This window comes from Phyllobates terribilis, unplaced genomic scaffold (genome assembly GCF_046119375.1).
Source record: "Phyllobates terribilis strain yellow unplaced genomic scaffold, ASM4611937v1 Scaffold_11__3_contigs__length_659146591, whole genome shotgun sequence".
NCBI classification, from domain to species: domain Eukaryota; kingdom Metazoa; phylum Chordata; class Amphibia; order Anura; family Dendrobatidae; genus Phyllobates; species Phyllobates terribilis.
In genome coordinates, this window is record NW_027362771.1 from 644,225,046 (window position 1) to 644,243,021 (window position 17,976).

The 17,976-nt window shown below is 42.4% G+C and overlaps 1 protein-coding gene across 4 annotated transcripts in view; it reads right to left on the reverse strand.

Moving 5' to 3' along the window:
* CAMTA2 (calmodulin binding transcription activator 2) overlaps positions 1-17,976 on the reverse strand; it is a 296,591-nt gene that overhangs the window by 150,390 nt on the left and 128,225 nt on the right. For all 4 annotated transcript variants that reach the window (XM_073654558.1, XM_073654557.1, XM_073654555.1 and 1 more), the window contains exon 12: positions 9,417-9,556. In XM_073654558.1, the coding sequence (XP_073510659.1) occupies positions 9,417-9,556 (140 nt within the window). The remainder of the gene's footprint in view (positions 1-9,416; positions 9,557-17,976) is intronic.

The following is a 17,976-nucleotide window of genomic DNA, read 5'->3' on the forward strand; positions in this document are numbered from 1 at the left end:
TCAGAGACAGGATCTGGTGGATCCAGTGTGATCAGAGACAGGATCTGGTGGATCCAGTGTGATCAGAGACAGGATCTGGTGGATCCAGTGTGATCAGACAGGATCTGGTGGATACAGTGTGATCAGAGACAGGATCTGGTGGATCCAGTGTGATCAGAATCAGGATTCAGTGTGATCAGAGACAGGATCTGGTGGATCCAGTATGATCAGAGACAGGATCTGGTGGATCCAGTGTGATCAGAGACGGGATCTGGTGGATCCAGTGTGATCAGAGACAGGATCCAGTGTGATCAGAGACAGGATCCAGTGTGATCAGAGACAGGATCCAGTGTGATCAGAGACAGGATCTGATGGATACAGTCAACTCACAAAGATGGGATCTGGTGGATACAGTGTGATCAGAAACAGGATCCAGTGTGATCACAGAGACAGGATCTGGTGGATACAGTGTGATCAGAGACAGGATCTGGTGGATCCAGTGTGATCAGAAACAGGATTCAGTGTGATCAGAGACAGGATCTGGTGGATCCAGTGTGATCAGAGACAGGATCTGGTGGATCCAGTGTGATAAGAAACAGGATTCAGTGTGATCAGAGACAGGATCTGATGGATACTGTGTGATCAGAGACAGGATCTGGTGGATACAATGTGATCAGAGACAGGATCTGGTGGATTCAGTGTGATCAGAGACAGGATCTGATGGATACTATGTGATCAGAGACAGGATCTGGTGGATACAGTGTGATCAGAGACAGGATCTGGAGGATACAGTGTGATCAGAGACAGGATCTGGTGGATACAGTGTGATCAGAGACAGGATCTGGTGGATACAGTGTGATCAGAGACAGGATCTGGTGGATACAGTGTGATCAGAGACAGGATCTGGTGGATACAGTGTGATCAGAGACAGGATCTGGTGGATACAGTGTGATCACAGAGACAGGATCTGGTGGATACAGTGTGATCAGAGACAGGATCTGGTGGATACAGTGTGATCAGAGACAGGATCTGGTGGATACAGTGTGATCAGAGACAGGATCTGGTGGATACAGTGTGATCAGAGACAGGATCTGGTGGATACAGTGTGATCACAGAGACAGGATCAGGTGGATACTGTGTGATCAGAGACAGGATCTGGTGGATCCAGTGTGATCAGAAACAGAATCTGATGGATCCAGTGTGATCAGAGACAGGATCTGGTGGATCCAGTGTGACAAGGGAAAGGATCCAGTGTGATCACAGAGACAGGATCTGGTGGATCCAGTGTGATCAGAAACAGGATTCAGTGTGATCAGAGACAGGATCTGGTGGATCCAGTGTGATCAGAGACAGAATCTGGTGGATCCAGTGTGATCAGAGACAGAATCTGGTGGATCCAGTGTGATCAGAGACAGGATCTGGTGGATTCAGTGTGATCAGAGACAGGATCTGGTGGATACAGTATGATCAGAGACAGGATCTGGTGGATCCAGTGTGATCAAAGACAGGATCTGGTGGATACAGTGTGATCAGAGACAGGATCTTGTGGATCCAGTGTGATCAGAGACAGGATCCAGTGTGATCAGAGACAAGATCTGATGGATACAGTCAACTCACAAAGATGGGATCTGGTGGATCCAGTGTGATCAGAAGCAGGATCTGATGGATACAGTGTGATCAGAAACAGGATCCAGTGTGATCACAGAGACAGGATCTGGTGGATACAGTGTGATCAGAGACAGGATCTGGTGGATTCAGTGTGATCAGAAACAGGATTCAGTGTGATCAGAGACAGGATCTGGTGGATCCAGTGTGATCAGAGACAGGATCTGGTGGATAGTGTGATCAGAGACAGGATCTGGTGGATACTGTGTGATCAGAGACAGGATCTGGTGGATCCAGTGTGATAAGAAACAGGATCCAGTGTGATCAGAGACCAGCTCCGGTGGATACAGTGTGATCAGAGACAGGAACTAGTGGATACAGTGTGATGAGAGACAGGATCTGGTGGATACAGTGTGATCAGAGACAGGATCTGGTGGATACAGTGTGATCAGAGACAGGATCTGGTGGATACAGTGTGATCAGAGACAGGATCTTGTGGATACAGTGCCATCACAGAGACAGGATCTGGTGGATACAGTGTGATCAGAGACAGGATCTGGTGGATACCGTGTGATCAGAGACAGGATCTGGTGGATACAGTGTGATCAGAGACAGGATCTGGTGGATACAGTGTGATCAGAGACAGGATCTTGTGGATACAGTGCCATCACAGAGACAGGATCTGGTGGATACAGTGTGATCAGAGACAGGATCTGGTGGATACAGTGTGATCAGAGAGACAGGATCTGGTGGATACAGTGTAATCAGAGTCAGGATCTGGTGGATCCAGTGTGAACAGGATTCAGTGTGATCAGAGACAGGATCTGGTGGATCCAGTGTGATCAGAGACAGGATCTGGTGGATACAGTGTGATCAGAGACAGGATCTGGTGGATACAGTGTAATCAGAGTCAGGATCTGGTGGATCCAGTGTGATCAGAGTCAGGATCTGGTGGATCCAGTGTGATCAGAGACAGGATCTGGTAGATCCAGTGTGATGAGAAACACGATCCAGTGTGATACCACAGAGACCAGAGGACCTGGTGGATTCAGTGTGGTATCACAGGGCCAGGATCTGGTGGATCCAGTGTGGTATCACAGGGCCAGGATCTGGTAGATCCAGTGTGATCACAGAGCCAGGATTTGGTGGATCCATTTGGAGCAGAATAGTTAAGTGTCGGTGTTTAGGGGGTGAGTGCAGCAGGAGCCTCGGACCCCCTGACAGGATACACTGCTGCCCCGCACCCACCACTGAACAGACGCGGTGGAAAATATTCTGTGTAACTTAAGAAGCGAATAATCCACTTAGTAAATCTCAGTGACGTCTGATGGAAATTCAAACACAATTCCTCCTCCTCCTCCTCCTCCGCCGGCGGCCCAGTGATAAGAGACCACCACAATAAGCCGGTACCCCATAAACCAATACGCGAGGCCAAAATATCGACCGACACCTCATGTGGTGGATTCATCTTATACACTATTCTTCATCTATTCTTGCAGGATGCGGCCGGGCCTCTTTAGTGTTGGCTGGGTGAATTGGGGGGTCCTTCCTGTTGGGGCGCACTCATATAGTGCTGGGCAGCCCACCTGATCTAATAGTATGGGCGTCATCAATAGGCTGCAAGCCCGACTCTGTGCATCACACGTACCTGTGTGACTGGCGGGCTATGCAGACCCCATCAGTGTCAGGTATGATACTACGCAGCCGCCCCTCCATGAGCTGGTAGGTTAGTGAGTTACTGTCTGCATCAGTATCCTGCACCTGTGCTCCCCCCGCCTTTATCACGGGGGTCTGCGTCCTGCACTGCAGTGGTGATCTGACCTGGTGGTGGTAAGGCTGCATCTTTTACTGTGATGTTTTACCCCATAAGCCATCATAAACCATCGACAGGGGCAAAATGTGGATGTGGGGGGATCCCACAACAGCAGAAAGGATCTAACAAGAGGCGTAAAACCGCTAACCCAGGTATACAGCCAGAGAGCGGAGTATATACACAGCCAGAGAGCAGAGTATATATACAGCCAGAGAGCAGAGTATATACACAGCCAGAGAGCAGAGTATATACACAGCCAGAGAGCAGAGTATATACACAGCCAGAGAGCAGAGTATATACACAGCCAGAGAGCAGAGTATATATACAGCCAGAGAGCAGAGAGTATATATACAGCCAGAGAGCAGAGAGTATATATACAGCCAGAGAGCAGAGTGTATATATACAGCCAGAGAGCAGAGTATATACACAGCCAGAGAGCAGAGTATATACACAGCCAGAGAGCAGAGTATATATACAGCCAGAGAGCAGAGAGTATATATACAGCCAGAGAGCAGAGAGTATATATACAGCCAGAGAGCAGAGAGTATATATACAGCCAGAGAGCAGAGTATATACACAGCCAGAGAGCAGAGAGTATATACACAGCCAGAGAGCAGAGTATATATACAGCCAGAGAGCAGAGAGTATATATACAGCCAGAGAGCAGAGAGTATATATACAGCCAGAGAGCAGAGTATATACACAGCCAGAGAGCAGAGAGTATATATACAGCCAGAGAGCAGAGTATATACACAGCCAGAGAGCAGAGAGTATATATACAGCCAGAGAGCAGAGTATATACACAGCCAGAGAGCAGAGAGTATATATACAGCCAGAGAGCAGAGTATATATACAGCCAGAGAGCAGAGAGTATATATACAGCCAGAGAGCAGAGAGTATATATACAGCCAGAGAGCAGAGAGTATATATACAGCCAGAGAGCAGAGAGTATATACACAGCCAGAGAGCAGAGTATATACACAGCCAGAGAGCAGAGTATATACACAGCCAGAGAGCAGAGTATATACACAGCCAGAGAGCAGAGTATATACACAGCCAGAGAGCAGAGTATATACACAGCCAGAGAGCAGAGTATATACACAGCCAGAGAGCAGAGTATATACACAGCCAGAGAGCAGAGTATATACACAGCCAGAGAGCAGAGTATATACACAGCCAGAGAGCAGAGTATATACACAGCCAGAGAGCAGAGTATATATACAGCCAGAGAGCAGAGTATATATACAGCCAGAGAGCAGAGTATATATACAGCCAGAGAGCAGAGTATATATACAGCCAGAGAGCAGAGTATATATACAGCCAGAGAGCAGAGTATATATACAGCCAGAGAGCAGAGTATATACACAGCCAGAGAGCAGAGTATATACACAGACAGAGAGCAGAGTATATACACAGCCAGAGAGCAGAGTATATACACAGCCAGGAGGAGAGAGTATATATACAGCCAGAGAGCAGAGTATATACACAGCCAGAGAGCAGAGTATATATATAGCCAGAGAGCAGAGTATATACAAAGCCAGAGAGCAGAGTATATACAAAGCCAGAGAGCAGAGTATATACAAAGCCAGAGAGCAGAGTATATATACAGCCAGAGAGCAGAGTATATACACAGCCAGAGAGCAGAGTATATACACAGCCAGAGAGCAGAGTATATACACAGCCAGAGAGCAGAGTATATATACAGCCAGAGAGCAGAGTATATATACAGCCAGAGAGCAGAGTATATACACAGCCAGAGAGCAGAGTATATACACAGCCAGAGAGCAGAGTATATACACAGCCAGAGAGCAGAGTATATACACAGCCAGAGAGCAGAGTATATACACAGCCAGAGAGCAGAGTATATATACAGCCAGAGAGCAGAGTATATACACAGCCAGAGAGCAGAGTATATACACAGCCAGAGAGCAGAGTATATACACAGCCAGAGAGCAGAGTATATACACAGCCAGAGAGCAGAGTATATACACAGCCAGAGAGCAGAGTATATACACAGCCAGAGAGCAGAGTATATACACAGCCAGAGAGCAAAGTATATACACAGCCAGAGAGCAGAGTATATACACAGCCAGAGAGCAGAGTATATACACAGCCAGAGAGCAGAGTATATACACAGCCAGAGAGCAAAGTATATACACAGCCAGAGAGCAAAGTATATACACAGCCAGAGAGCAGAGTATATACACAGCCAGAGAGCAGAGTATATACACAGCCAGAGAGCAGAGTATATACACAGCCAGAGAGCAGAGTATATACACAACCAGAGAGCAGAGTATATATACAGCCAGAGAGCAGAGTATATACACAGCCAGAGAGCAGAGTATATACACAGCCAGAGAGCAGAGTATATACACAGCCAGAGAGCAGAGTATATACACAGCCAGAGAGCAGAGAGTATATACACAGCCAGAGAGCAGAGAGTATATATACAGCCAGAGAGCAGAGAGTATATATACAGCCAGAGAGCAGAGAGTATATATACAGCCAGAGAGCAGAGAGTATATATACAGCCAGAGAGCAGAGAGTATATATACAGCCAGAGAGCAGAGTATATATACAGCCAGAGAGCAGAGTATATACAGCCAGAGAGCAGAGTATATATACACAGCCAGAGAGCAGAGTATATATATACAGCCAGAGAGCAGAGAGTATATACAGCAAGAGAGCAGAGTATATACAGCCAGAGAGCAGAGTATATATACAGCCAGAGAGCAGAGTATATATACAGCCAGAGAGCAGAGTATATATACAGCCAGAAAGCAGAGTATATACACAGCCAGAGAGCAGAGAGAGTATATATACAGCCAGAGAGAGGAGAGAGTATATATACAGCCAGAGAGAAGAGAGAGTATATATACAGCCAGAGAGAAGAGAGAGTATATATACAGCCAGAGAGAAGAGAGAGTATATATACAGCCAGGAGGAGAGAGAGTATATATACAGCCAGGAGGAGAGAGAGTATATATACAGCCAGAGAGCAGAGCGTATACAGTACAGACCAAAAGTTTGGACACACCTTCTCATTTAAAGATTTTTCTGTATTTTTATGACTATGAACATTGTACATTCACACTGAAGGCATCAAAACTATGAATTACCACATGTGGAATTATATACTTAACAAAAAAGTGTGAAACAACTGAAAATATGTCTTATATTCTAGGGTCTTCACAGTAGCCACCTTTTGCTTTGATGACTGCTTTGCACACTCTTGGCATTCTCTTGATGAGCTTCAAGAGGTCGTCACCGGAAATGGTCTTCCAACAATCTTGAAGGAGTTCCCAGAGATGCTTAGCACTTGTTGGCCCTTTTGCCTTCACTCTGCGGTCCAGCTCACCCCAAACCATCTCGATTGGGCTCAGGTCGGGTGACTGTGGAGGCCAGGTCATCTGGCGTAGCCCCCCATCACTCTCCTTCTTGGTCAAATAGCCCTTACACAGCCTGGAGGTGTTTGGGGTCATTGTCCTGTTGAAAAATAAATGATGGTCCAACTAAACGCAAACCGGATGGAATAGCATGCCGCTGTAAGATGCTGTGGTAGCCATGCTGGTTCAGTATGCCTTCAATTTAGAATAAATCCCCAACAATGTCACCAGCAAAGCACCCCCACACCATCACACCTCCTCCTCCATGCTTCACGGTGGGAACCAGGCATGTAGAGTCTATCCGTTCACCTTTTCTGCGTCACACAAAGACACGGTGGTTGGAACCAAAGATCTCAAATTTGGACTCATCAGACCAAAGCACAGATTTCCACTGGTCTAATGTCCATTCCTTGTGTTCTTTAGCCCAAACAAGTCTCTTCTGCTTGTTGCCTGTCCTTAGCAGTGGTTTCCTAGCAGCTATTTTACCATGAAGGCCTGCTGCACAAAGTCTCCTCTTAACAGTTGTTGTAGAGATGTGTCTGCTGCTAGAACTCTGTGTGGCATTGACCTGGTCTCTAATCTGAGCTGCTGTTAACCTGCGATTTCTGAGGCTGGTGACTCGGATAAACTTATCCTCAGAAGCAGAGGTGACTCTTGGTCTTCCTTTCCTGCGGCGGTCCTCATGTGAGCCAGTTTCTATGTAGCGCTTGATGGTTTTTGCAGCTGCACTTGGGGACACTTTCAAAGTTTGCCCAATTTTTCGGACTGACTGACCTTCATTTCTTAAAGTAATGATGGCCACTCGTTTTTCTTTACTTAGCTGCTTTTTTCTTGCCATGATACAAATTCTAACAGTCTATTCAGTAGGACTATCAGCTGTGTATCCACCAGACTTCTGCACAACACAACTGATGGTCCCAACCCCATTTATAAGGCAAGAAATCCCACTTATTAAACCTGACAGGGCACACCTGTGAAGTGAAGACCATTTCCGGTGACTACCTCTTGAAGCTCATCAAGAGAATGCCAAGAGTGTGCAAAGCAGTCATCAAAGCAAAAGGTGGCTACTGTGAAGAACCTAGAATATAAGACATATTTTCAGGTGTTTCACACTTTTTTGGTAAGTATATAATTCCACATGTGGTAATTCATAGTTTGACGCCTTCAGTGTGAATGTACAATTTTCATAGTCAAGAAAATACAGAAAAATCTTTAAATGAGAAGGTGTGTCCAAACTTTTGGTCTGTACTGTATATACAGCCAGAAAGAAGAAAGAGTATATATACAGACAGAGAGCAGAGAGACTATATATACAGCCAGGAGAAAAGAGTATATATACAGCCAGAGAGCAGAGAGTATATATACAGCCAGAGAGAAGAAAGAGTATATATACAGCCAGAGAGAAGAAAGAGTATATATACAGCCAGAGAGCGTATATATACAGCCAGGAGGAGAGAGGAGTATATATATACTGACAGGTTTATACAGCAGGACAGACGGGTATATATACAGGCAGGTGTATACAGGAGGACAGAGGGGTATATATACAGGCAGGTGTATACAGGAGGACAGAGGGGTATATATACAGGCAGGTGTATACAGGAGGACAGAGGGGTATATACTGACAGGTGTATTCAGGAGGACAGAGGGGTATAATATATACAGGCAGGTGTATACAGCAGGACAGAGGGGTATATATACAGGCAGGTGTATGCAGGAGGATAGAGGGGTATATATACAGGCAGGTGTATACAGCAGGACAGAGGGGTATATATACAGGCAGGTGTATGCAGGAGGATAGAGGGGTATATATACAGGCAGGTGTATACAGCAGGACAGAGGGGTATATATACAGGCAGGTGTATACAGGAGGACAGAGGGGTATATATACAGGCAGGTGTATACAAGAGGACAGAGGGGTATATATACAGGCAGGTGTATACAGGAGGACAGAGGGGTATATATACAGGCAGGTGTATACAGGAGGACACAGGGGTATATATACAGGCAGGTGTATACAGCAGGACAGAGGGGTATATATACAGGCAGGTGTATACAGAAGGACAGAGGGGTATATATACAGGCAGGTGTATACAGCAGGACAGAGGGGTATATATACAGGCAGGTGTATACAGGAGGACAGAGGGGTATATATACAGGCAGGTGTATACAGGAGGACAGAGGGGTATATATACAGGCAGGTGTATACAGGAGGACAGAGGGGTATATATACAGGCAGGTGTATACAGGAGGACAGAGGGGTATATATACAGGCAGGTGTATACAGGAGGACAGAGGGGTATATATACAGGCAGGTGTATACAGGAGGACAGAGGGGTATATATACAGGCAGGTGTATACAGGAGGACAGAGGGGTATATATACAGGCAGGTGTACACAGCAGGACAGAGGGGTATATATACAGGCAGGTGTATACAGCAGGACAGAGGGGTATATATACAGGCAGGTGTATGCAGGAGGATAGAGGGGTATATATACAGGCAGGTGTATACAGCAGGACAGAGGGGTATATATACAGGCAGGTGTATACAGGAGGACAGAGGGGTACATATATGTATACACAGACTTCTCACCAGAGAGGGTGAATCAGGACGCCCTGAATGGACACTGACCTGACTATCTCCTGCGCGGGGTCCACTCTGAGGTCCGCACGGTGGTCCGGCGGGGGACTGGTGCTGTCCGGAGCTCATATCCGCCATGCGACGCTCCATCTGCTCCAGACGCTCCAGTATAGACATCCTGAACTGATTGTCTGCAGGAGAGGACAGGTCCATGAGAGGCGGTGGGTGTACGGCTATGTGCCCACTGAGACCACTGCCAGCCTCTGCCTGATGGTGCCCACCTTGTGCCATGCGCAGCCCACCCTCCGCCCTCTGAGACCCTCGTAGTGGCATCACCGCACATCATTGTCCTCATTCACATTACAACACCCAGAAAACAGGAGCCGGGAGTGCAGGAACCACGTCCCTCCCCTACCTTCATGTTATGCACACCCGGGTTATGATCCTTCCCAGCATCCTCCGGGGCAGCCCCCAGGATGCCCCACTTTCGGCAGGGTCCTGTGAAGTTGGCTGCGGGGAATCACCCTGAGACTGAGATTTCCTGTCGTCCTGTGATGAGCGGTGTCAGCCCTCTCTGTCCTATAATCCTCACCCTACTAAAATAGACATCCCCCTCCCTTTCTAGCTCATTAAAAGGGAAGGAAAATCCGACTCAGCCCATGGAATATTTCTCAATAAGCCCTGGGATTGACTGGTCAGTCCTGCACCCAGACGCCATGATGGAAGGCGCCTGAGGGCAACCTGGGCACAAACTACCGGGAGGCGCAAAAATCAGAGGGACCTACACCATAACCTGAACGACAACAGCCGCACTACAACATTACCTGGGATTAGGGCTGTACACAGCGTACACGCAGATAACAGTCCTACTACACATTTACCTGGGATTAATGCTATATACATTATACAGGCGGACAACACAGTCGTACAGTCAAGTTACATTGGAACAAGTCTGTATACAGCGTACAACACAGTCATACAACACTCTTACATTGGAACAAGTCCGTATACAGCGTACAACACAGTCATACAACACTGTTACATTGGAACAAGTCCGTATACAGCGTACAACACAGTCATACAACACTGTTACATTGGAACAAGTCTGTATACAGCGTACAACACAGTCATATAACACTGTTACATTGGAACAAGTCTGTATACAGCGTACAACACAGTCATACAACACTGTTACATTGGAACAAGTCCGTATACAGCGTACAACACAGTCATACAACACTGTTACATTGGAACAAGTCCGTATACAGCGTACAACACAGTCATACAACACTGTTACATTGGAACAAGTCCGTATACAGCATACAACAGTCATACAACACTGTTACATTGGAACAAGTCTGTATACAGCATACAACACAGTCATACAACACTGTTACATTGGAACAAGTCTGTATACAGCGTACAACACAGTCATACAACACTGTTACATTGGAACAAGTCTGTATACAGCGTACAACAGTCATACAACACTGTTACATTGGAACAAGTCTGTATACAGCATACACAGTCATACAACACTGTTACATTGGAACAAGTCTGTATACGGCATACAACACAGTCATACAACACTGTTACATTGGAACAAGTCTGTATACAGCATACAACAGTCATACAACACTGTTACATTGGAACAAGTCTGTATACAGCATAAAACACAGTCATACAACACTGTTACATTAGAACAAGTCTGTACACAGCATACAACAGTCATACAACACTGTTACATTGGAACAAGTCTGTATACAGAATACAACACAGTCATACAACACTGTTACATTGGAACAAGTCTGTATACAGCATACAACACAGTCAAACAACACTGTTACATTGGAACAAGTCTGTATACAGCTTACAACACAGTCATACAACACTGTTACATTGGAACAAGTCTGTATACAGAATACAACACAGTCATACAACACTGTTACATTGGAACAAGTCTGTATACAGCATACAACACAGTCATACAACACTGTTACATTGGAACAAGTCTGTACACAGCATACAACAGTCATACAACACTGTTACATTGGAACAAGTCTGTATACAGCATACAACACAGTCATACAACACTGTTACATTGGAACAAGTCTGTATACAGCATACAACACAGTCATGCAACACTGTTACATTGGAACAAGTCTGTATACAGCATACAACACAGTCATACAACACTGTTACATTGGAACAAGTCTGTATACAGCATACAACACAGTCATACAACACTGTTACATTGGAACAAGTCTGTATACAGCATACAACACAGTCATACAACACTGTTACATTGGAACAAGTCTGTATACAGCTTACAACACAGTCATACAACACTGTTAAATTGGAACAAGTCAGTATACAGAATACAACACAGTCATACAACACTGTTACATTGGAACAAGTCTGTATACAGCATACAACACAGTCATACAACACTGTTACATTGGAACAAGTCTGTATACATCATACAACACTGTTACATTGGAACAAGTCTGTATACATCATACAACACAATCATACAAAACTGTTACACTGGAACAAGTCTGTATAAATCATACAACACAGTCATACAACACTGTTACATTGGAACAAGTCTGTATACAGCATACAACACAGTCATACAACACTGTTACATTGGAACAAGTCTGTATACATCATACAACACTGTTACATTGGAACAAGTCTGTATACATCATACAACACAATCATACAACACTGTTACATTGAAACAAGTCTGTATACAGCATACAACACAGTCATACAACACTGTTACATTGGAACAAGTCTGTATACATCATACAACACTGTTACATTGGAACAAGTCTGTATACAGAATACAACAGTCATACAACACTGTTACATTGGAACAAGTCTGTATACAGCATACAACACAGTCATACAACACTGTTACATTGGAACAAGTCTGTATACAGCATACACAGTCATACAACACTGTTACATTGGAACAAGTCTGTATACAGCATACAACACAGTCATACAACACTGTTACATTGGAACAAGTCTGTATACAGCGTACAACACAGTCATACAACACTGTTACATTGGAACAAGTCTGTATACATCATACAACACTGTTACATTGGAACAAGTCTGTATACAGCATACAACACAATCATACAACAGTTACATTGGAACAAGTCTGTATACATCATACAACACTGTTACATTGGAACAAGTCTGTATACATCATACAACACAATCATACAACACTGTTACATTGGAACAAGTCTGTATACAGAATACAACAGTCATACAACACTGTTACATTGGAACAAGTCTGTATACAGCATACAACACAGTCATACAACACTGTTACATTGGAACAAGTCTGTATACAGCATACAACACTGTTAAATTGGAACAAGTCTGTATACAGCATACAACACGGTCATACAACACTGTTACATTGGAACAAGTCTGTATACAGCATACAACAGTCATACAACACTGTTACATTGGAACAAGTCTGTATACAGCATACAACACAGTCATACAACACTGTTACATTGGAGCAAGTCTGTATACAGCATACAACACTGTTACATTGGAACAAGTCTGTATACATCATACAACACAAACATACAACAGTTACATTGGAACAAGTCTGTATACAGCATACAACAGTCATACAACACTGTTACATTGGAACAAGTCTGTATACAGCATATAACACAGTTATAAAACACTGTTACATTGGAAAAAGTCTGTATACAGCATACAACAGTCATACAACACTGTTACATTGGAACAAGTCTGTATAAAGCATACAACAGTCATACAACACTGTTACATTGGAACAAGTCTGTATACAGCATACAACAGTTATACAACACTGTTACATTGGAACAAGTCTGTATATAGCATACAACAGTCATACAACACTGTTAAATTGGAACAAGTCTGTATACAGCATACAACACGGTCATACAACACTGTTACATTGGAACAAGTCTGTATACAGCGCACAACACAGTCATACAACACTGTTACATTGGAACAAGTCTGTATACAGCGTACAACACAGTCATACAACACTGTTACATTGGAACAAGTCTGTATACAGCGTACAACAGTCATACAACACTGTTACATTGGAACAAGTCTGTATACATCATACAAGTTACATTGGAACAAGTCTGTATACAGCGTACAACAGTCATACAACACTGTTACATTGGAACAAGTCTGTATACAGCGTACAACACAGTCATACAACACTGTTACATTGGAACAAGTCTGTATACATCATACAACACAATCATACAAAACTGTTACATTGGAACAAGTCTGTATACAGCTTACAACACAGTCATACAACACTGTTACATTGGAACAAGTCTGTATACAGCATACAACACAGTCATACAACACTGTTACATTGGAACAAGTCTGTATACAGCGTACAACAGTCATACAACACTGTTACATTGGAACAAGTCTGTATACAGCATACAACACAGTCATACAACACTGTTACATTGGAACAAGTCTGTATACATCATACAACACAATCATACAACACTGTTACATTGAAACAAGTCTGTATACAGCATACAACACAGTCATACAACACTGTTACATTGGAACAAGTCTGTATACATCATACAACACTGTTACATTGGAACAAGTCTGTATACAGAATACAACACAGTCATACAACACTGTTACATTGGAACAAGTCTGTATACAGCATACAAAACAGTCATACAACACTGTTACATTGGAACAAGTCTGTATACAGCTTACAACACAGTCATACAACACTGTTACATTGGAACAAGTCTGTATACAGCATACAACACAGTCATACAACACTGTTACATTGGAACAAGTCTGTATACAGCGTACAACAGTCATACAACACTGTTACATTGGAACAAGTCTGTATACATCATACAACACAGTTACATTGGAACAAGTCTGTATACATCATACAACACAGTCATACAACACTTACATTGGAACAAGTCTGTATACATCATACAACACTGTTACATTGGAACAAGTCTGTATACATCATACAACACTGTTACATTGGAACAAGTCTGTATACATCATACAACACAATCATACAACACTGTTACATTGGAACAAGTCTGTATACAGAATACAACACAGTCATACAACACTGTTACATTGGAACAAGTCTGTATACATCATACAACACAATCATACAACACTGTTACATTGGAACAAGTCTGTATACATCATACAACACAATCATACAACACTGTTACATTGGAACAAGTCTGTATACAGCGTACAACACAGTCATACAACACTGTTACATTGGAACAAGTCTGTATACATCATACAACACAATCATACAAAACTGTTACATTGGAACAAGTCTGTATACAGCTTACAACACAGTCATACAACACTGTTACATTGGAACAAGTCTGTATACAGCATACAACACAGTCATACAACACTGTTACATTGGAACAAGTCTGTATACAGCGTACAACAGTCATACAACACTGTTACATTGGAACAAGTCTGTATACAGCATACAACACAGTCATACAACACTGTTACATTGGAACAAGTCTGTATACATCATACAACACAATCATACAACACTGTTACATTGAAACAAGTCTGTATACAGCATACAACACAGTCATACAACACTGTTACATTGGAACAAGTCTGTATACATCATACAACACTGTTACATTGGAACAAGTCTGTATACAGAATACAACACAGTCATACAACACTGTTACATTGGAACAAGTCTGTATACAGCATACAAAACAGTCATACAACACTGTTACATTGGAACAAGTCTGTATACAGCTTACAACACAGTCATACAACACTGTTACATTGGAACAAGTCTGTATACAGCATACAACACAGTCATACAACACTGTTACATTGGAACAAGTCTGTATACAGCGTACAACAGTCATACAACACTGTTACATTGGAACAAGTCTGTATACATCATACAACACAGTTACATTGGAACAAGTCTGTATACATCATACAACACAGTCATACAACACTTACATTGGAACAAGTCTGTATACATCATACAACACTGTTACATTGGAACAAGTCTGTATACATCATACAACACTGTTACATTGGAACAAGTCTGTATACATCATACAACACAATCATACAACACTGTTACATTGGAACAAGTCTGTATACAGAATACAACACAGTCATACAACACTGTTACATTGGAACAAGTCTGTATACATCATACAACACAATCATACAACACTGTTACATTGGAACAAGTCTGTATACAGCGTACAACACAGTCATACAACACTGTTACATTGGAACAGGTCTGTATACAGCAGAAAACACAGTCATACAACACTGTTACATTGGAACAAGTCTGTATACAGCATACAACAGTTATACAACACTGTTACATTGGAACAAGTCTGTATACAGCATACAACACAGTCATACAACACTGTTACATTGGAACAAGTCTGTATACAGCATACAACAGTCATACAACACTGTTACATTGGAACAAGTCTGTATACAGCATACAACACAGTCATACAACACTGTTACATTGGAACAAGTCTGTATACAGCATACAACACTGTTAAATTGGAACAAGTCTGTATACAGCATACAACACGGTCATACAACACTGTTACATTGGAACAAGTCTGTATACAGCATACAACAGTCATACAACACTGTTACATTGGAACAAGTCTGTATACAGCATACAACACAGTCATACAACACTGTTACATTGGAGCAAGTCTGTATACAGCATACAACACAGTCATACAACACTGTTACATTGGAACAAGTCTGTATACATCATACAACACAAACATACAACAGTTACATTGGAACAAGTCTGTATACAGCATACAACACTGTTACATTGGAACAAGTCTGTATACAGCATATAACACAGTCATAAAACACTGTTACATTGGAAAAAGTCTGTATACAGCATACAACAGTCATACAACACTGTTACATTGGAACAAGTCTGTATAAAGCATACAACAGTCATACAACACTGTTACATTGGAACAAGTCTGTATACAGCATACAACAGTTATACAACACTGTTACATTGGAACAAGTCTGTATATAGCATACAACAGTCATACAACACTGTTACATTGGAACAAGTCTGTATACAGCATACAACACAGTCATACAACACTGTTACATTGGAGCAAGTCTGTATACAGCATACAACACAGTCATACAACACTGTTACATTGGAACAAGTCTGTATACATCATACAACACAAACATACAACAGTTACATTGGAACAAGTCTGTATACAGCATACAACACTGTTACATTGGAACAAGTCTGTATACAGCATATAACACAGTCATAAAACACTGTTACATTGGAAAAAGTCTGTATACAGCATACAACAGTCATACAACACTGTTACATTGGAACAAGTCTGTATAAAGCATACAACAGTCATACAACACTGCTACATTGGAACAAGTCTGTATACAGCATACAACAGTTATACAACACTGTTACATTGGAACAAGTCTGTATATAGCATACAACATTCATACAACACTGTTAAATTGGAACAAGTCTGTATACAGCATACAACACGGTCATACAACACTGTTACATTGGAACAAGTCTGTATACAGCGCACAACACAGTCATACAACACTGTTACATTGGAACAAGTCTGTATACAGCGTACAACACAGTCATACAACACTGTTACATTGGAACAAGTCTGTATACAGCGTACAACACAGTCATACAACACTGTTACATTGGAACAGGTCTGTATACAGCAGAAAACACAGTCATACAACACTGTTACATTGGAACAAGTCTGTATACAGCATACAACAGTCATACAACACTGTTACATTGGAACAAGTCTGTATACATCATACAAGTTACATTGGAACAAGTCTGTATACAGCGTACAACAGTCATACAACACTGTTACATTGGAACAAGTCTGTATACAGCGTACAACACAGTCATACAACACTGTTACATTGGAACAAGTCTGTATACATCATACAACACAATCATACAAAACTGTTACATTGGAACAAGTCTGTATAAATCATACAACACAGTCATACAACACTGTTACATTGGAACAAGTCTGTATACAGCATACAACACTGTTACATTGGAACAAGTCTGTATACATCATACAACACAATCATACAACACTGTTACATTGAAACAAGTCTGTATACAGCATACAACACAGTCATACAACACTGTTACATTGGAACAAGTCTGTATACATCATACAACACTGTTACATTGGAACAAGTCTGTATACAGAATACAACACAGTCATACAACACTGTTACATTGGAACAAGTCTGTATACAGCATACAAAACAGTCATACCACACTGTTACATTGGAACAAGTCTGTATACAGCTTACAACACAGTCATACAACACTGTTACATTGGAACAAGTCTGTATACAGCATACAACACAGTCATACAACACTGTTACATTGGAACAAGTCTGTATACAGCGTACAACAGTCATACAACACTGTTACATTGGAACAAGTCTGTATACATCATACAACACTGTTACATTG